At 46.4% G+C, this 22,036-nt stretch overlaps 2 protein-coding genes across 2 annotated transcripts in view; one reads left to right on the forward strand and one right to left on the reverse strand.

Moving 5' to 3' along the window:
- Positions 1 to 7,194, forward strand: part of LOC126547884 (visual pigment-like receptor peropsin) — a 694,884-nt gene extending 687,690 nt beyond the window's left edge. Inside the window, exon 6 of the mRNA XM_050195912.2 lies at positions 678 to 7,194. Coding sequence (XP_050051869.1) covers positions 678 to 944 — 267 coding nt within the window. The 3' untranslated portion in view covers positions 945 to 7,194. The remainder of the gene's footprint in view (positions 1 to 677) is intronic.
- On the reverse strand, positions 4,444 to 15,291 carry LOC126548369 (uncharacterized). The gene is made up of 5 exons (XM_055063513.1): positions 14,997 to 15,291; positions 13,995 to 14,123; positions 12,757 to 12,909; positions 11,586 to 11,786; positions 4,444 to 4,577 (listed from the first exon to the last, which is right to left on the reverse strand). The coding sequence occupies exons 1-5, from the start codon at positions 15,289 to 15,291 to the stop codon at positions 4,444 to 4,446; spliced, it is 912 nt and encodes a 303-aa protein (XP_054919488.1).
- Positions 15,292 to 22,036: the final 6,745 nt, after the last annotated feature.

Here is a 22,036-nt window from a genome sequence, read left to right on the forward strand (position 1 = left end):
GATGAGCACCCGAGCTAAAGCTTCTTAAGGAGGAGGGCGAGCTGCAATGTGAGCCCCCCCCCCCCCCCCCCCCCCCGAACGAAATTTCTGGCTACGCCACTGACTACGTAGTCTATAGAACATGGCCATCTCTTCGCTGTCCAAATGCATGCGAATAATACACACCACGAACCACTTGAAGTCTTGTGTTTAATGCCGCTGTCAACGCCAATGTACGCTATCAGTTTTTATTTCATGATTCGTCCTGTACGCAAACAGTGCCCTTACATATGTCGACTTCCGTTTCTTCTTTCTTTTTTTTTGTGATGCGCATTGAGACATTTCAGTGCAAACGATGATGCAAGAATGCACAAAAATGCCTTAGAATGTACAAATGCTAAGGGTGTATACGGTAAGCTTCAGATCCCCTGACAAACAGTAGAAGGCCAAAGCCGAATGCAAACGGTATAAACGCCATCACAGGTATAAACGCCAACAAGGAAAGACGCATACTTAATACAAAACGTTACGTAGCTGCAAAAATGAGCATTAGGCGCCTGTGAGAGGCAAAATGAGGCGCTGTCAGTGCCAATAAAATGCCTAAAAAATTGACGACGCGATGGTCTTGGTGTGCAAGCAAGTCACTGCGTAAACGCTTGCCTAACTTATGTTCGTGCTGTCGTTTTGTCTGTATGCAGATGGTGGTGCTAATTGTGGCAACGTTCTTCGCGGCCTGGACGCCATACGCTGTGCTCTGCTTGTGGGCCGTGTTTGGCAAGGCTTCTGCGGTGCCGCATCTGGTGGCCGTTGTGCCGCCGCTGTTCTGCAAGACGGCCAGCGCCATCAACCCATTCATCTACTTCTTCAGCAACCCTCGCATCCGGACCGACATCTACGCGCTGCTCACCTGCCGATGCAAGACTCTCGGCAGGCGAAGCTGCTCCATCGAAGAGGACTACTGCTAACCGCCACCTAACGGCGCTGTTTCTGAGGCCGCTCATCTGGCGACACTAGTGCACCTCGCGGCATCACAGTCCTTTTTTTTTGTACAAGCATGTTCAGCGGCAGGTGGTAAACGCGAGGCTTAAGCACTAGCGTATGGCCAAGCGGAAGCAGCGGGCATTTACCACATTTTTTGAACAAGGGTGCATCATCTGGGCATCACTGGCCAACTTACATTGTGGAAGAGTCAGAGTGCTGATAGACAATTGAAATTCGCATTTCCTTGGAACAATACTTTACAGGGTCTTGATGGTTGTTTCCTGTATCCGAGAATGTAGTCGCTTAGATTAAGTATTTTAATCAAAACTGTCGGAAGCTCTCGAGACTTACTTGGGTGAATAGATTAGTTGAATTTTTTTTTCTGCCTATTCCCGTTCCGTTGTGCCCATAGCGCTTTCCGTTGTGCGTCTGCTATGTCAGAAAATTAGTTTGTAGTTTTATTTTATTTAGCTTTATTTTATTTTTTTCTTCGCTGTGGGCTGTTATGTATTTTACTCAGGATTTTCACGAAAATCATCTGAGACATAATTCGCAATTGCTGTCGCTTGCCTCAAAAAGATTGGAGTAATTGCTTAAGTAAACATGTGGAAATAAACTGAACATTCATTAAACTAGCCCCGAGACCTAAATAATTTATATGTTCGGACAATATTGAGATATTTATAACGCTGCGTACTTTGTAGATAACAAGTGCTTCACGTGATAAATCAGATCAATTCATTTTAGCGACGCGCGTTTTTGAGCGCAGCGTTTACTATAATCACATCTTTGTTTCCCGGTTTGGAATGAGTAAGAGGGACTATTGGCCTCTTATCTTAAACCCCGATCTGATTATGAGGCATACCGTAGTGGGGGACTCCGGAATAATTTGGACAACCTGGGGTTCTTTAATGCGCACATAAATCTAAGTTCACTGGTGTTCTCGCATTTCGCCCCTTTCAGAATGCGGCCGCTGTGACCGGAATTTGATCTAGCTACCTCGTGCTTAGCAGCCCAACACCGTAGCCACTAAGCAACCACGGTGGGTTCTTATTCAACATTCAATCGCCTTCAATGTAAATCCAGAAATAAAGGCCTGCGCCCCGACGCCAACATACCTCCCTAAGTAAATCACCTAATGTGCATTTTTAGATGCAACTCCTTTCCCTTTTACTGCGTCGGAGTTCTATACGTGTATGCGATAATTCAGTGGGGTTTAAGCGCGTGTATGCGTGCGAAGAATTCCCCTAGTTAAGTGCTGGATTCACAATGCTTCTCATTTGTGTCAACTGTATGCCATTAGTAGGGTATTTTGTTTTTTTAATATGCGAGTACTGTTTAATTCTCGTTATTCAGGATTGTTCAGGAAACAAACCTCAGATTTTAAAGCAACTCGCGTGACAAACGCCTTTTATTGTGGTCTGGCGGATGTTCGCTGTTCTACTTGTCGTGGCGGCTCGGCTGCCGAGGACGATATCGCGGCTTCCCGGCCCCGGGGGCCACATCTCCACGAAATACGTACACGCAAAGCGCACGCGTCAACGGGTTAAAGAGCCCAGTGGGTTACAAATTAATTCTGATCGCCTCGCTGCGGTGTGTGTCATTGCTGTGGCATTACCGTAGCTGTCGTAGCTTCGGGCTTTCTTGAAGCCCTTGTCCTGACCAAAAATAAAATGAACGTTCCCCATAAACCGGCCCATGAGTGCTCGCAAACCGAAAGACCCACGGATTAAAAAAAGAAAGCATTATGCATCCTCCCTCACATTATTCGGGCTTCGCGTCTCCGTTAGGAGAAAAGCCGACATTTACATCTGAGACGTTCGTTAGTTTTGCGCAACAACTTTAGTAACAGGGCTTAAGTTGTCCTTTTTTGCCTCTGGTGAATCAGTGGTGTTGGCGACTTCGCATGCTGCAGCAATGACTAAGAGCAGAGCCTAAGTTTGGCGCTTCGTTTATCCGTCAGTACGACGAGGGATAGATTAGAAGCTGTCATGATATTGCAGTAGACCGTCAGTGTCGGGCCAATAACTGCGAAATATGCGTGACCTCTATTGTCTGTTTCAAGGTCACACATAATGACTGCACGGTCGCGCATGCCCATTTACGGCAGATAATTCATCATCGAAACCAGTTGCACGTTCATCACGTGGCTGCAGTAGTCACCATCGGTGCCGCAGAGTGGTTCGAATGTAAATCGACACTGCTAGGCGCGCTCGAACGATACACAGAAGCGCAACTTGACAGGCTATTTCTCCATTCAGTTAACACTTCAATGAGACATATTCGTGTTTATGGACTGCTCACCAAAGTTCAGCTCCTTGAATTACAGCCTGCGGAGTACAATCGTTAAGAGTCCTGCCGCTTTGATTCTTGCGTTAAATCTTTCTCGGGCAACTTGTTGAACATATGGCACTGCTTTTAAGATGTGCCAAAGTGGAACTGCGCATACTCCACACTTACACAAGCTCTTGCCATCTCGCTCTCGCTATTCGTTTCTTTTGTCCTTACGGTTGTTGGGAGCAAGGGCAGCGACGCCCATGTGCGAACCAAATGAACCGGCAAGAACTCGTGAAAGCCATATAGCAGCTGCAAGTTCTTCCCATTCACTGGGCAGAGCCCCTAAACCTTTTCAATTCTTATCGTTCGTCATTGTGACGTCGGCGCGTTTGATAACGCTGCACTAGTTAGCGTAGACGTCAGATCAATTGCAAATGGCGGGGCGTATTATGACTTATACTTGGGCCGACCAGCTGAAACTGTAAAAGCGATCATTTCGTTTGCTTCGTACTGCCATCGGTCGCGTAGAAAATAAATTCGAAGCGTTACACGCACTTGCCGTGACTGAATTTTGGCTGCTGTTTTTGAGGCCATGTGTTCCCCTATTCCATGCGTTTGACGACCTGCAAAATATTTGAAATGAGAAATGTCGGGACTAACGTGTGCTATACACGTATGCTGTGCACACACAACAGTATACACAACACTGAGTAAGTGACGCTTGGGCCCCTCTGTATGATTGCTGTTATAACTCGCAGATTGCATTGGAGCCCAAAATATTTCCGGACATTGCTATTAATGACTGTTGCAACTGATGGCTCCGGTTGCTTTACTGTTATTGATATTGTTTGTATATCGCAAGCGCTTTTAGGTGCCTGCGGCCTTCTATTTTGCTTGTACTAAAGAATAGTCGTGGTTGAACGCGGTTTAACCAAATTCATCGAGCGATAGCATGGTTCTGCTAGTACTGACGCTACTCGGCACCGTCAGCAACTACCACATCTACAATTGTACGATTGCACCACAACACACAGGGGCTGTTTGGCGCTGCAGCAGCAGCGAGCGAATTGACCTTCATGCTGCGTCTCGCTTCAACGCGAACTAAGCGTTGAAAGCACACCTGATACAAAGCTATCAGCACATCGCAGATCGTTTTGAAGATGAGGCCGGCGCGACCGCCCACTTTGTCCACATCGCGCATCTCTTTCAAGATATTGGCGCCCGCACGGCGTACGCAGCAGCCGCCGGTAGCGGCTGGCTGAGTACCAGCTTGACCTTGGCTGACCTTGGCTGACCTTGAAGGTCATATTTACGGAACCAGTTGTTTTCTGGATTTGTACCTGGAGTAGTAGAGCTATAACTCTAAAAAATGAGCCGTAATTTTATTCTGCACTAGGCTTCCGCGTGGCTCCTCCACCTAAGCCTGTGTTTTCTACTTCCATGGCTACTAATTTACTTTTTAGCGCAAAACAACGGGTTAGCAGACGTAGTACAACGACTACGCAGCAAAGTGTATTGCCGTATTTTCACCAAAAGGCATTCGCGAAATATGCACGTTATTATCAAAGATGCGCGCATGGATAACACCATTAAAACCAGAGTAGGAGTTGGTGCGCCGTCTTCTGCGACCTTATGTATGTGCGTCTGCTGTGTCCTTTGTTCGGCGCTGAAAAACAAATCGTGGCATGCACCACCTAGTTATAGCCAAAATTCTATTGCTTCTATCTTCAACATTGCTCTCTTAGGTCGCGTTACACTAACTGCTCCAACTAGCGATAGCTCTACTGTTCTTTTTTTTTTATGTGATTAGCATTATTTGGGAACTTTAGCCATTTCCCGGTTTTTTCGTTTATATCTAACCTCTTTCACCCAGTTACCCAAGTTTTCTACTAGCTTGGACCACTAGATATGTGTTGGCTGCTGTCTTGTTGAGAAGGCAACGTGGACCACCGGGCAGTGTGCTGGAAAAAATTTGCTGCTGGCCGCTGCGTGGCCTAGTAGGCAACTTTCGTCACTGGCTATGTACTACTGGCTGTGTGCCCGAACAGACAACTTCCGTATGGCGTATGTGATATTGGTAGGTGCCGACTCTTGGCCAGTACCCCATAACGGATGTGCCAAGGTGTCACAAGGGGTACGTAGCCTTACATATATTTTAGCGACAACGCCCCATCCGCGACGCCTTCGCGTCGAGTGCGGCCGCTCGGGGGGCAGCCATTGCAACGAAGTTGCAGCCAGAATACACGGGAGAGTGGGAGTTGCCACCGAGTTTCAACAGGGGGGTGGTGATTACAAGATTTAGTGTGTCGTCGTATCGTTCGGCATTGTAGTCGGCAGCGAGACTGCCATTTCGTGTGTCTGTTGATTCGTGTGAGCTTTCGTAATTCACGGATGGCATGGGGATACAATAATCATCATAATAATCATCATAACGTTTAAAACATATCCCCATCCCCAATTCCCCACCCGCCATAAGAAAGATTGCTAATCGCATTATTGACGCCAAGCATCTCCAAAGGATGGATGCGCCGACAGTTTTTTTTTCTTTGCTAACATTATTTCTTCGAACAGTAGAGTTCTTCTTCTTTCCTTCTTTCTTCTTTATGATTGGCCTCATTTTCCTTCTGTTTACCAGTCCCGCACCTGTTTGGGGGAAACTGCAGCTGAGGTATGAAATGGCGGGGAATTCCTAGTACATCTTGGTACCCTCCAAACCATACCTTTAAACACTTTCCTTCGGCCGATGTTTATTTACTTCTCGTCATACATTGCACCATCTGTAATGTGAACACTCATTTCATTACAAATGACAGCACTTTCATATAAACAGAGGTTACAGCTATTTTCTAATGTTATAAATCTAATACATCAAGAGCACTTTATCTGGGGCACACCCAACTATTTTTCGATAGTGATATGTGACATCTTATCCGTCAATTCTGTAATGCCTCGGCACTGAGAACGGCATACAACAATGCGTAATGGAATACAGGTAAAGCTCGATCTAACGAAACCCGATTTTACGAAGTTCCTCGTCTAACGAGGAAATTTCCATTCCCCGGCAACTGCCCATAAGGTTCGATGTTGTCATCAACCCGAATTAACGAAACTAGCTTGCATTAAGCCCCATTTAACGAATCTTTGCCAGAAATAAATCAGTAAGAAAAGCTGAGATTTCTTTCGAATTTTGACGCAGACTTGTTTTCTTTGAGCGTGCGCTCTAACGGTATCGCGTTAAAACAGCTAGGCATCCTAGTCACGACCCTAGCTTTATTTTCACGTGGCTGTACGCCGCGCCCATGCACAGAACAACGGACTCAGGAATCGCTAGTTATGTGAGTCATAACTACTAGATGGCGCTACGGGCGGCGGTATTTGGCCGCCCTCGCGGAGTTTTTACACGCGCAGGCGTGGGTTAGCGGCAAATACAATGCCGCGGTATTTTTTTTTTTTTTTTTGGTGTCGCTACGTTACCATTTTAGGTTTTGAAGAACCTAAAAATTCCTTGCTCAATTTTCCGAACTTCCCGACTTAACGAAATAATTCGCGCGTGGTTTCGGGATCTTCGTTAAATCGAGTTTCACCTGTAGTGGGAACATGTTCGCATATGGAACGTTTTCTGTCATTCCAGTGTGTCGTTACTACGGCCTGTTGTAATAAGGGCACGTTACCAAGAACAAATAAAGCCAATCGTTATATCGTGAAGTATATATTTACATGTATTTTACATAGATTACCCGCCGCCTAACCATAAGTGGGATCTGTCTGCCACAGTGCCCATTTTCTCCTTCTGTAGTCCATTTCTTGTGCCGAGTACATGCATTTATACATGTTGTGTACATGCCTTTGTCGTTTCGTGTTCTTTATCTGGCGGTCCTTGTACAAAAAGAAATGTACACGCCTACGGGCATTATTCTGTGGCAATCTATACACAATAAAATTCTAAGTATTTCTTGAGTTCTTGTATTTTTCGGGCAATCTAGCCTTAAAACACCCACGCAGACACAAACCGAAGAGAAGCTTCTGCAAGTAAATGTCTCGGCTGTCTTGGGTATTTCAACGTTGTGCTTGCCTTTGTGTTCGTGCGTCAAAAGCCTGGGCCCGCATTCAAAAAATATTGTTACGCTATAACTGTTCGTAAGGAAAAATAACGGCCAATCTCAATGCTGGACATATTAATGAAAGCTGCCGGCCAATGGTAAAGAGTAGTTACGAACGTAAAGCTTAGTAAACTTGGCTAATGATTCACATTTCTGTTAGGGACTTTTCGTGAGCCTTTCAGCAAAACGCATGGCAGTAGCTCAAGGGTTTTAGAGGCGAAGCTAGCAATGAATCCTTGTTGTTTACTCTTTATCGAGAAAAAAAAAGGGCAACACAGTACACATGTTTTTGCCCTTAAAGGAACTACCTTTATTCCTGCAACCAATGGTCCACGATGTTGACCTCCAAAAAGGGGTCTTCAGAAGCTTTTCATTGTGCACGAAAGGGTAAAAGTATATCGTTAGAAGCACGCTCATCGGGCTACCCGTTTCGTCGTGGGGATAAGCACCACATTTCAGCAGTACTTCGTAATTATTCGAACCCTTCAAGGAGACACATTAGATTTTTCCTCTAAAACGGTCCTTTTTATAGGGAATTTGTCATGAGAAACCCAACCACGCGAGCACCTGGGAGTGATCTGTGCCTGCGTTCTTAAAATGAATAGCTTTCCCTGTCTACCGTGCCAGTTTTCAGAATCTTACCGAAGGACGTCATTGCTCGAAGAAAATTATTCCCCTTTCGCCTCCGCGTGCGTTGCATAGTATACCACGGAAATATTGGATTCCCCCTTTCCGTTGGCGCCGAGGTCACGTGCCTTAGCGCAAAGTGAGAGGGAAAATCTGCGTTATCTCTCGCGTCCAACGTGCAGCACTCTGCGCAGCATCGCGTTGGAGTGCTCTCTCCGTCTGTGGACGACGGAGTTCTTCCACTTTTTCCTGGGTGAGAACACGCTTTCGTGGCTCCCTTCAAGAACCTTTCATTTACTACAGCGAACACCAACGCAACTTTCTTTCCTGGCACGAAGCGAACAGTGCCAATGCTGCACAGCGGCCGTGAGAAGTCACAATTATCGCTAAACCACCTGACCTCGCGGTTGCAGTGTGCAGCATTAGGAGTACTCATTGGTATCCGTTTTAGCAAATGAAAGGTTCTTGAAGGTGCCACCAGATCGTGTTCTCACCTAAGAGAAATTGGAAAATCGTCGTCATGCAGGTGTCGAGAAAGCGCGCTCCGCTATACGCTGCGCAGAGTGCTGAAGAAACGGAATATCGCGTCCAGAAAGTAATTGCCCTGAACGCCTGTATAAGGGATGGTTAATGGCTATTCGCTTACTTAGATAATTACCTTCGATGTTATTTGTATCTACATGTTTTCTTATTGTTTTTTTTTACAGTGAAACTTCCTTGGCCAGTTGAACCCACTTTTCTATAGCGTCTATCTGGTGAAGATCTCGCGGTTTTTGTGGGTCGATCATGGATATAGTCATGGATATAGAAAAAAAAATGCAGCGGTGGCGTAGAGGAAGAACACCCGCCTCGCGTGCAAGAGGTCCGTGGTTCGAATGCCGGTGCCGGCAATTTTCCACCGGATTTTTTTAAAAAATCCGCGTGTTGATAAAATTGCATAAAACAGGCCTGGAGTGTGGCCTGATCCCAGTGACCAGAACCGGTAACGCACTCCCTCACCAGAGCAGGATTGGCCACCCTGGTGCAGTACCTGGCCACAACCTCCTATATGAACACAACAATCAAACCCCGGCCCTCAGTCCCCAGCAGCTGCGAAGCAACTGACCACGGCGGCGGTCAGACCTGCGACGCAGCAGAGGGTGCTAAAAATCCCTGGCTCCGGACAGGCCGCCATTGGAATATGAACCTGGCAACGTTTAACGCTAGAACGTTATCTAGTGAGGCGAGTCTAGCAGTACTATTGGAGGAATTAGAGGGCAGCAAATGGGATATAATAGGGCTCAGTGAAGTTAGGAGGCCAAAAGAAGCATATACAGTGCTAAAAAGCGGGCACGTCCTGTGCTACCGGGGCTAAGCAGAGAGACGAGAACTAGGAGTCGGATTCCTGATTAATAAGAACATAGCTGGTAACATACAGGAATTTTATAGCATTAACGAGAGGGTGGCATGTCTTGTTGTGAAACTTAATAAGAGGTACAAAATGAAGGTTGTACAGGTCTACGCCCCTACATCTAGTCATGATGACCAGGAAGTCGAGAGCTTCTATGAAGACGTGGAATCGGCGATGGGTAAAGTCAAAACAAAATACAGTATACTGATGGGCGATTTCAATGCCAGGGTAGGCAAGAAGCAGGCCGGAGACAAGTCAGTGGGGGAATATGGCATAGGCTCTAGGAATAGCAGAGGAGAGTTATTAGTAGAGTTTGCAGAACAGAATAATATGCGGATAATGAATGCCTTTTTCCGCAAGCGGGTTAGCCAAAAGTGGACGTGGAGGAGCCCGAATGGTGAGACTAGAAATGAAATCGACTTTGTACTCTGCGCGAACCCTGGCATCATACAAGATGTAGACGTGCTCGGCAAGGTGCGCTGCATTGACCACAGGATGCTAAGAACTCGAATTAGCATAGACCTGATGAGCGAACGGAAGAAACTGGTACATAAGAAGCCAATCAATGAGTTAGCGGTAAGAGGGAAAATGGACGAATTCCGGATCAAGCTACAGAACAGGTATTCAGCTTTAACTCAGGAAGATGACCGTAGTGTTGAAGCAATGAACGACAATATTATGGGCATCATTAAGGAGAGTGCAATAGAAGTCGGTGGTAACTCCGTTAGACAGGATACAAGTAAGCTATCGCAGGAGACGAAAGATCTGATCAAGAAACACCAATGTATGCAAGCCTCTAACCCTACAACTAGAACAGAACTGGCAGAACTTTCCAAGTTAATCAACAAGCGTAAGACAGCTGATATAAGGAAGTATAATATGGATAGAATAGAACATGCTCTCGAGAACGGAGGAAGCCTTAAAGCAGTGAAGAAGAAACTAGGAATAGGCAAGAATCAGATGTATGCGTTAAGAGACAAAGCCGGTAATATCATTACTAATATGGATGAGATCATTCAAGTGGCTGAGGAGTTCTATAGAAATTCATACGGTACCAGAGGCACCCACGACGGTAATGGAAGAGAGAATAGTCTAGAGGAATTTGAAAGCCCACAAGTAACGCCGGAAGAAGTAAAGAAAGCCTTGGGAGCTATGCAAATGGGGAAGGCAGCTGGGGAGGATCAGGTAACAACAGATTCGTTGAAGGATGGTGGGAACACTGTCCTAGAAAGATTGGCCGCCCTATATACGCAATGCCTCATGACCTCGAGCGTACCGGAATCTTGGAAGAACGCTAACATAATCCTAATCCATAAGAAAGAGGACGCCAAACACTTGAAAAATTATAGACCGATTAGTTTACTGCCCGTTGCCTACAAAATATTTACTAAGGTAATCGCAATAAGAATCAGGAACACCTTAGACTTCTGTCAACCAAAGGACCAGGCAAGATTCCGTAAAGGCTACTCAACAATAGACCATATTCACACTATCAATCAGGTGATAGAGCAATGAGCGGAATATAACCAACCCTTATATATAGCTTTCATTGATTACGAGAAAGCGTTTGATTCTTTCGAAACCTCAGCAGTCATGGAGGCATTACGGAACCAGGGCGTGGACGAGCCGTATGTAAAAATACCGAAATATATCTATAGCGGCTCCACAGCCACCGTAGTCCTCCATAAAGAAAGCAACAAAATCCCAATAAAGAGTAAGTGGTAAGGGAATACATCTATTTAGGGCAGGTAGTGACCGCGGATCCGGATCATGAGACGGTGTTACATATTTACGACACACGTGCCGTGTCTTACTGTATACGACAGCACGCCGTTCGACGGTTGGAACATGAATCTTTATTGCTTCGGTCTCGGAGCGTATATAAACGAAACAGAGAGGGGAAAGGGGAAAGAGAGAACAAGGGAAGGATATCAAACGATAAACGCACGTGCCGTCAGCGCTTGCAAGGCAGTCTGATTGCGGCTGACGTCACTTTACAACATCTCTTCTCCCTTAATACTGAAGTCGCTGTACTGGTTTTCTTTTACGTGTAGAGCGCCGCAAGGCTTGGGGTGATCTCACGGGTTCAGCGTTGCTCCCTGCGAGTTCCGGCTGAAGTTCATGCTCAGGTTCTGTTATGACCCCTTGTTCGGCTGGCGTTCTCGGCGACAATGGGTAGTCGCGAGGAGTACCTGTTCTCGATTCTCGATTTGCCGCTTCTTGGTCTTTACCAAGCGGTGGCGTCGCATCTTCCCGGTTCCGCACCTGGTCAACCTGTCGTCTTACTGATCCAGCTGGTGTTCGAATGCTCACCATCCGAGAGCCTGTTGTAGACTCTACAATTCCTGGAGTCCATTTCTCACCCGTTCCGAAGTTGCGGGCGTACACGGTAGCTTCAGGCAATGGCAGTGGCCACTCGTCTGCTTCGTTGGCTGGCCTTGCGTGTACAGGAGGGAAACATGTATCCAAACGGGATCGAATTTTGTATCCGAAGAGCAGCTCTGACGGTGATTTTCCAGAGCGGTTAGGTGTCCTGTAATTGAAAAGCAGCCTGTTTATGTTATCTTCCAACCGCCCCTCACCAATCTTCTTGAGGCCGTCCTTAATTGTACTGACAGCCCTTTCTGCTAGTCCGTTCGATTGAGGGTGATATACAGCTGTGCGCAGATGCGTTATGTTGTTCCTCTTGACAAAAGTAGCGAACTCGTCAGCGGTAAACTGCGTTCCATTATCGGATACGATGGTTCGTGGCACGCCAAATCTGCAGAAGATACCGCGCAGGCAGTTGATCGTGCATGAAGCATTTGCTTGTCGGAGTGGCACAGCTTCAATCCACTTGCTGTATGCGTCCACGACCACGAGTATCATGTTCCCTGCTATAGGTCCCGCAAATTCGATATGCACCCTTGCCCATTTTTCAACAGTAGCGGGCCAACTTTTTGGCGTTGCTGTAGCTGGCATGGGCAGGTTTTGAACACAACTCTGACATGACGCTGTCAGTGCCTCAATTTCGCGATCTAACCCTGGCCACCAGAATGACGATCTAGCCACCGCCTTCATAGCGGACGATCCTTAGTGCGTCTCATGCAAAACGTATAATATGCGACGTTGCGCCTCCATCGGAACGACTACTCGCCGGCCCCAGTATAACAACCCGTGGGCCAAAGAAAGCTCCAATTTCTTGTCACAAAAAGGTGCGACACTCGTGCTCAAGCCTTTTGCGCAGGGCGGCCAACCGTTCTTTGTGAATCGCATAACTTGACTGAGAGCAGGGTCACCAGCAGTCAACTGCCTTAGCTCCTCAACTGACAGTTTCCTCATCGAACACAGTCAAGGCCAGCAGATAGTCTGGTGGGTCCGCTTCTGGTGGCTTCGGCTCAGACGTCCGTTGTGGCAGTCTACTAAGGGCGTCAGCGTTGAGCAGTTGTTTACCAGGAGAGTATTGAAGCTGATAGCGGAATCCGCCTAAGTACAGCGCCCAGCGCTGTATTCTGGCGGCTGCCAATGCTGGAGTTTGTCGATCCGTCTTCAGCAGGCCCACGAGCGGCTGGTGGTCGGTGACCAATACGAATTCTTGGCCTACGAGATAATCACGGAATTTGGACACTCCAAACACAAGAGCAAGGGCTTCCCTCTCAAGCTGGGAATAATTTTTCTCAGCCCTTGTTAGCGTTCTAGAACGGAACCCGACAGGTTTGTTTATCTTTCCGAATGTATGAAAAAGCACGGCCCCTATTCCGTCCTGTGAAGCGTCACATTCTAGCTTGAGGGGTCTCTCGGGATCATAGTGAGCCAGCACAGCCGCTTCCCGAAGGCATTTTTTTGCTTCACGAAAAGCTGCTTCTTGTGCATGTCCCCAGAACCAACGTGTGCTGTTCTCCAATAACTTGTACAGCGGTGCAAGGACGGAAGACATGTTGGGCACGAACTTCAATAAAATGTAATCATGCCCAGAAACGACCTCAACTGCTGAACGTTTTCTGGGTCGGGGGCTCGCGCGATTGCTTCAACATGCTTCTCTATTGGATGCAGACCTTCACGATCAATTTTATGACCCAGATACGTCACTGCCTCTTGGCGAAAGGTGCATTTCTCAAGTCTGAGCTTCACTCCATGTTCACGAAAGCGCTGCAGTACTTGTCGTAACGTGTCGGTGCTACCAAGTTTTTCTGATACCAAAACGTCGTCAAGGTAAGCCTGAACACTTGTCAGGCCCTGCAGAACTGTTTCTATTTTCCGCTGGAAGATGGCAGGCGTGGAAGCTATGCCGAACGGCAGTCGGTTGTAGCAAAACAACTCACGGTGTGTATTGATTACGCACATCTTCCTTGAGTCCTCATAGAGGGGAGCTTGGTTATACGCGTCTCTTAAATCCAGCCTGCTGAAGCAGTCCCCACCGTTCAGGCATGCGAAAATGTCATTAATAGCTGGCAACGGGTACTGCTCCAGTTCACAGGTGGGATTCAAGGTCACCTTAAAATCAACGCAGATTCTAACCGCGCCGTTCTTCTTCATTAGGGGCACGATGGGAGTAGCCCACTCGGCGTGCGTTACAGGTGACAGTACTCCAAGCGTTACGAGCCTATCAATCTCTTTCGAAACTTTGTCGCGTAAAGCAAATGGAAGGGAACGGGCCTTACAAAATTTCGGCATGGCGCCTTCCTTGAGCTTCAGATGGACAGGGTGTCCGTCAATTAGACCCAGCTCGGGGCTGAAGACGTCATTGAACTGTGACAGGACGGCATGAATGGCGGGGGTACGGCTGCTTCCTGGACCGGAGCTTTGTTGCACTGATACGTTCAACACCGAGGATCCTGCGTCATTGAACTTGGAAATCAACTCTCGTCCACAGAGGCTCGGACCTGAACAGTTCAGGACCATCAAGGAACTTTTGACCTCCTTGTCGTTGTAGGACACTGACATACTCAGTTTCCCTAATACTGGAAGTTCTCCAAGATAACAGGACAGCTTAATGAATGCGGTTTCTAATTGCGGCCAATGTTCACGGTTTTTCTCAAAAATCTCTTTGGACACAACACAGACCGGTGAACCGGTGTCCACAATCATAGGTACGTCAATGCCACACCATGTGAAAGTACGAAGAATAGGTGGTGGTAGCCGACCATTGGAGGGTGCGGTTAGTGTCCAAATGTGCGCACCGTCTGCATTTTCCTCAGTGACATCCGCTGTTACTGCAAACGCTTCTCCTTGCCTGCATTGTGAACGAGCTTTTGGGCGTCCTTTCCGCACGTCGCTTTGGCACATCTTCGCCAGATGGCCGTATACACCACAGTGGTAACACCTCGCTTTCGCCCAGCCGCAGGCGTTTCTGTTGTGTTTCTGACTTCCGCAACGCCCACATACCGACACTAGTTCATCAGCTTGTCGTGCACTGACCTTGAGCACGGGTTCAATGTCAGATGACATATTCTTTGCATCTTCTTCCGCTGCTTCAGCTGATATGGCAATTGTTTCAGCCTCCCTCAACGTCAAATCTGTTTTCGCTAATAGCTGCTTCTGAACAGCGCTTGACCTCACTCCACAGACGATCCTGTCGCGAAGCATCCGGTCTAGCATGCCACCGAAATTACAGCCATCCGCAATCCGGCGAACTTCAACGATGAACTGTTGAATGCGCTCACCTTCCAACTGGCAGCGATTGAAGAACCGATAGCTCTCCGTTATTTCATGACGCTTGGGGTCGAAGTAGTCATCCAAAACTTTCACTGCTTTCTCGTACGTAAGCGAGTTTGGCTTCCTCGGTGCAACCTGTCCTGAGAGCACTTGCACGGTGCGCGTACTCCATGCTGCTACCAGCAGCGCCCTCTTCTTTCCCGAGTCACTGACGCCAGCTGCCTCAAAATAATCTTCTGCCTTCGTGATGTAAGCCTTCCAGTTGTCGGACTGGTCATCGTATTCCGGTAGTTGATGAGCCATGGTCGGTATTTCCGCCGCCGCTGTTTCCTGCTTAACTGCCTGGCTTAATTCATTTTTCACCTCGAGGGTTCTGTCTGGCCTCGTCGCCACTCTTACATAGTTACGACACACGTGCCGTGTCTTACTGTATGCGACAGCACGCCGTTCGAAGGTTGGGACATGAATCTTTATTGCTTCCGGCTCGGAGCGTATATATACGAAACAGAGAGGGGGAAAGGGGAAAGGGAGAACAAGGGAAGGATATCAAACGATAAACGCACGTGCCGTCAGCGCTTGCAAGGCAGTCTGATTGCGGCTGACGTCACTTTACAACAGACGGAAATAATCAGAAGAATAAGAATGGGCTGGGGCGCGTTTGGCAGGCATTCTCAGATCATGAACAGCAGGTTTCCATTATCCCTCAAGAGAAAAGTATATAACAGCTGTGTCTTACCTGTACTCACGTACGGGGCAGAAACCTGGAGGCTTACGAAAAGGGTTCTAGTTAAATTGAGGACGACGCAACGGCCTATGGAAAGAAGAATGACAGGTCTAACATTAAGGGATAAGAAAAGAGCAGATTGGGTGAGAGAACAAACGCGAGTTAATGACATCTTAGTTGAAATCAAGAAAAACAAATGGGAAAGGGCAGGACATGTAATGAGGAGGGAAGATAACCGATTGTCATTAAGGGTTACGGACTGGATTCCAAGGGAAGGGAAGCGTAGCAGGGGGCGGCGGAAAGTTAGGTGGGCAGATGAGATTAAGAAGTTTACAGGGACAACATGGCCACAATTAGTACATGACCGGGGTAGTTGGAGAAGTATGGGAGAGGCCTTTGCCCTGCAGTGGGCGTAACCAGGCTGATGATGATGATGATGATGATGATGATGATGATGATGATAGACGAGGTGCAATGTTATTTGTTTTGCCGGCAAAATCTATTTAATGATACCAGTAATAATAGTATATACTATTTGATGATAAATAAGTACGAACTGGTAGTCCTCCTTTCGATGAAGAGGAGCCGTTTAGTTTTTTTTTATGGATAGTTGGTTCGTTTCATTGCTGTTATGTCAAAATAGTGTCCGAATAGTCACCGTGCTTTTCTGCTTGAATGAATATGGTGCAAAGTATGACGACAGGCAGATTATATGCGCTTGTAAGCGCTACATAAATCTGCTCCCTCATTCGGCATGTAGTTCAAAAAATGAGAGCAATTAAAGGCTACTTTCTATTCACGCAGACGGATGTGACCAGTTTAAAATTCTGTGGGTGCTTACTTCTCATACTGTCAATGAAATACATGTATTGTACTCTACCTTCTTTCTGAAAGCCACAAAATGTGTCGTCGTCATGACATACGTGATAGTCAAGTTCCGTGTGACCAGCCCATGATGGTTAATTTTCACATTGGTTTCGATCTTCTGGAATCTATGTTGGCTCATTATGTACAAATTTCAGTTGTGAATGAAAATTGCTTCTGCAGATTGACACTTTCGCACTGCGTGAGGGTCAGCCTTTTCCACTACGGAATCTGTGAATAAAAACAAAAACGCTCAACTTTTACTTGCGTTGAGTTTTGTTGACTGAGAAATTGGCCAGCTTTAGTTCATCCACTTCACAACACACGAAGGAAATTAATGGTTGATGGTGCCAGGAAGTTATTTTGTTTGTAATAACCCCCCACTATATCTGTGGACTAGTTGAACTCTAGCCCTAAACTTAACCCCAAGTTAGCAACTTCAAAGCGACTACTTTCACGTAATGACGAAATGTATATTGCCTGCGAATATTGCTATCAAACGACGGTTTGCTATATAAATATCTTTCAATATGAATAGTTGGCATTGGTGTGTACGAGCTCTATCCTAGTGTTTTAAAAAATGAATAGAAGCTTCAACGGTAAACACGGCAGAAAAAACTCAGTGCCCTTCCACTCTGTGAAGAAGGATGACCAGCGAAGCTGTGTATGTGGGCCCCTTAATGGCGAACTGCACCTTAGCCGCGGGTCGGCCTGGCATTGCACCGTCTTCAGGATCGGCCAACGTATGGGGAGTGCTTAACACCTGCTTCACCTCCGCCGCGGGTCCGCCCGGCATTGCACTATCTTCGGGTTCGGCCCACGTATGGGGCGTGCTTAACGCCTGCTTCAGCTCCGCCGCGGGTAGGACCGGCATTGCACTATCTTCGGGTTCGGCCCACGTATGGGTAGCGCTTACCGCCTGCTTCATCTCCGCCAGGGGCCCGCCCGGCTCTGCACTATCTTTGGGATCGACCCACGTATGGGGAGTGCTTAACGCCTGCTTCATCTCCTCCGCGGGTCCACCCGGCATTGCACTATCTTCGGGTTCGCCCCACATATGGGGAGTGCTTAACGCCTGCTGCACTTCCGCCGCGGGTCGGCCCGGCATTGCACTATCTCCGGGATCAGTCCTCGTGTGGACAGTTTTTGCTTAACACACCAACGACATGAAAATTTCCTTGGACGCTATAGGTATACAGCTTGACAGTAAAAAAGCGCTTCGTAAACGTGCCACACTCCAGCGGGTTCTGCTTCGCGATTTGGCCAATGTCGTGATGTAGCATGGTTATAACGGCACATTTTGAGGACATGACACAAAGAATCCACAGAGGACGGTCACCGGTGTTCTGCATTCTTTGTGTCCTGTCCTCAAAACGCGCCGTCATTACCATGTTCCATCAAGCCAGCAACCAACTAGCCCATCTACCCCCGTATTCACAAACGCACCTCGACTCGACCCTCCACTCGAAATGCTCCTTGAGTGCGGTTTTTCGCTTCACATATCGTCCTCCCCTCGAAACGCGCCTTGAGTGAAGGAAAGCTCAAGCGTTTTACTCGAGAATGTCAAAGTACACACTAAACATTTTTACACCCTTAATGGTGTTGGAAAGGGGTTTTCGATATTTACACCCTGTATGACACCGTTTTAACACCCTTTCTGCTCAAAACACCCCGCAATAAGGGTGCAGACGCATATAGGGTATGAATTTACCAATAATAAGGGTGTTAAAGCATGAAGTAAAGGGTGTTAAATAGATTTTTGCAATAATATACATGCATGCACTTCAATAATTTTAGATTGCGCAATGCATTTGTGTACTGCTATTTTAAGGTAATGATGCGATTGATATGATGGGTATTTGAAAAGGGTATGGCCACAAGTACCCATGTCGATTAATAAAAAATGTGTTCATATAGCATCATTTAAAGCAGTTGTACATCTTAACACAAAACTAAACAAGCGGAATATCAGCGTCAAAGCAACACGCACATTTTGGTAGAATTTAAAATGCCCCTAAAAGCTTTTCCACAAAAGCCGGGAAAAACTGTGTCTAGTACAAACAGTAAGGGCACATAGAAACGCACAAGCAATCCACACGCAAGTTTTATTGACAATACAGTTTTATCATTCTAATGTTTTAATGTTGACTCAAACTCAATATTACTATCAATACTTTCGTTAAGAGCTCGCTTAGGCAACCAGGGAAAAAACAAATAAATTCAAACACCCAAAACAGCCTATTTAGCACTCTTGCATGACTGCATTTTGTAACAGAAGATTGCAAATCATCAGTGCCCATTTGAATTCTAAAGCTTGCTATAAGAAATCCCATTTTTTTTGTGATGCTTATGCTGCCAGGTGTACAGTCACCAGCACTTGGTTTATGAGAGTGTGTAATATACTACTGCACTACAAATATATTGCAGAATTATTCATGAAAACATATACTTGAGATGCCACATCTAGACAATAGAGCTAAGGGTTGCTTGCCATGCCTGATAGGTATAAAATACTTAGTCAAGTTTTATTTATCATTTCAGTGAAGCTTGACTTTGTCACATGATTACAAACCAAGCTGTACAGATATACGTAAATATTGCAAGGCATAAGTACAGGCTGTGCCGCCACAAATTTTTATATCAGGAGACACAGCAACTGTGCAAAAATTAAGATGCACACTTCCACATTAGGCAGCTGGTTTACGCTAAACTGTGACGAGTGCCCATCACACTGCGTCCCTTGTGCTGCCGCATGTACAATGACTCGTTCTCATACTCTGAAACTGATGTCAGCACTTTGTACTCTTCTGTCATACTCACAACGTAAACATGAAAATGTTCATCAAAATAAACGGTCTCAAGCACATTTGCCGCAATCAAAAGTACCGTGTTTACATAGTATAGCCCACATACATGAACCAACTCTGGCATATCATCAAGCGAAATGTTGTCAACAAGACAACAACCTACCTTGTACATCCTGTCATTCATAGTTAGATAACTTGCAGTAAATGAATCTGAGCATTCAAGACTGTGTTCAGAAACGAACTGTTGTACACTTTCATGAAGGTGCTCAAAGAGCACAGGGCAACAACCAGTTGTGTGAACACTGCTCTCATGGGGAGCTATAAATCTAAAGCTTTGCAATAACTGGTGCCTGGCTGCCAGACTATACGAAAGATGCTCCCAATTGCGGATTTTGCATGAAATGTCCTTAATATATTGATGTTTTGCTTCAAATCGCATTGCCCAGAGCACAATTAGAGGTCCGAACTTTGTGATGAGTGAAGGATAATGTATTAGATAGTGCACTTTGCAAGGTAGTGATTAAAATGGTAACAATAACTTGAATTCCAGACAGAAGAAGTGAATTTTTCTCTGCAGGTCGGCAATATACTTAGTAGGAATTCTGTAGCTCATGATAATGCCTACAATTTCGCGTAAAAGAAGGTAAAGCTGCCACACATTATTTTCTGTTGGAATGCATTCACCAACAAGAAAAGTGAGATGACGAAACAAGCAGGACATTTGAGCAGCTGAGGCCTTCATACCCGTTTTTCCTTTCAAAAACTCTTTTGATAGAGGCTCTGGTTTGTCGCGCACATCATGAGCATCATAATCGCATTCACATATTATCTTGTTCAAGCATGTGAGGGAAAAGAAATTCTGTTTCATCGACGATGAAATGATATGCTGCAATGCGAATGGCAATACACCTTCATAAATATCATGCATCACATCTGGAGGTAGATGTGTTGGATTAAACCCGTTGAATGTGAGGGCACATGCTTCTCTGACTCCATATAATGATGCAGTGGGATGCCCAGCACTTAACATGGTTAAATGGTGCTGATGGCCTTCTGGTGTGGGAAGCATAAAATCACTTTCTAAGAATTTGTGATTCAGCTCATAGTGCAATGCCATACCAAACCTGCAAATTCTCCCATGATTCCAAAGCTGTCCATCCTCAAGTATTATATTAATGAAAGAAATAATATCGTTTGCTATTTCATTCAATGTGGACTCAGGAAGACGCCTTGCTTCCTTCCACTTCAGAAGCAGCGTTGCAAGCTGATTCACGTATTTACTTAAACTGGGACTTGACTGAGATGGCTCAGGATCACTTAAAACTTCTTGGGCTTCTTTATCACTATGCAGCTCAAACATGCTTCTTTGCTCCATTTCCAATGGCACTCTTGCGATGGTCTGTGTTCTTTCAGTTAGCAGTTTCGCGTGATTCCGGTACACATGCCTCTTGTATGAAAGAAACAGTCTAAATGTCTTCATGCAGCCTCCTAGACCACATAGCCAGTTATCTTCATGCCCATGAACTATACGGACATGTCTGAAGAGTGCCTTAAGTGAGAGCGTTGGACACCCCCATCTTGGGCATCGGAAGTACCGAATACCCGGCATCTGAAAAACAGTAATCTTTTAGAAATTTTCTGCATCCTGAAACTACAATGACAAGTGAAATATCAAACCATGGCTATTTTAGTATAATGCAGTGTGTAAGTTTAGTTTCCTGACAGTATAGGCTGGTAAGCAGAGGTCGTAAAATAACGTAGCCACCTAGCAGAGCCGAAGGGAGGGAGGCTGGTTTAGTTCACCTCTGCTTGCGTTTAGAACTTGCCCGTGCATTTATCAGCTGTAGGAGCACTGAGCGCGCTCCTGCGCTTATGGCCCGTGCTCCCCAAGCGCACCTCTCTGTTTCGTCTCGATGCGCTCGTATGTCACCTCCGTTTATTTCCGGTCTCACACGGAGCAAAACTTGGTGAGCGAGTGCGTAAGGAATCCATCATACGGAAAGTCAGACGTGCAAAACACGGGCATAAGAACGAGAAGACGGCGTTTGTGTTGTCTTTCTTGTCCTTGTGTCCGTACACTGTGAGCTTGCATTTTCCTGCCACGAATTATGGCACCGCGGCTAAAATATAACATATGTATATACCTCTGAGTCGCAGAAAGGATGGGCGCAACTTAAATGGCGCCTTTGTGAGCCTCCCTTTCGCACGCTTTTCGACTGCGGTACACACGATTGATTATAAAACAGCTGTTCCAGGCATGGCGCGCTCACACAGGTCTTATAGTTCAAGATTCTCAAGCGCGACAAGCGATCCGTCCGCGCGACAGCAGAGCATGGACACGTTTAGGACTTCTAGTTTCAGAATCTCTACCGTGACAATTGGTCCGACCGTGCGACAGCAGAGCATGGACACTTTATTGCTATTTTTTTTTTTAAGCGAAGCTTTCTTGCCTCTTCCTTTGACTTTTCCACTGCTGTGGTTGCTGTGGCTGATGCTGTCAAACACAGCGCGTCGGGGGCGAGGGGTCACAGCGTGTGCCTACATGGCAGCAGCGTGGCCCAGAGGCAAGGTGACGCTGGAAATCCGTTTTCACCCCACCGCGTGAATATGCTGAATGCCATCTGGATCTACCTGGCCGTCGCCACATTAGCCG

Source organism: Dermacentor andersoni, chromosome 1 (assembly GCF_023375885.2).
Source record: "Dermacentor andersoni chromosome 1, qqDerAnde1_hic_scaffold, whole genome shotgun sequence".
In the NCBI taxonomy this organism is placed as follows: domain Eukaryota; kingdom Metazoa; phylum Arthropoda; class Arachnida; order Ixodida; family Ixodidae; genus Dermacentor; species Dermacentor andersoni.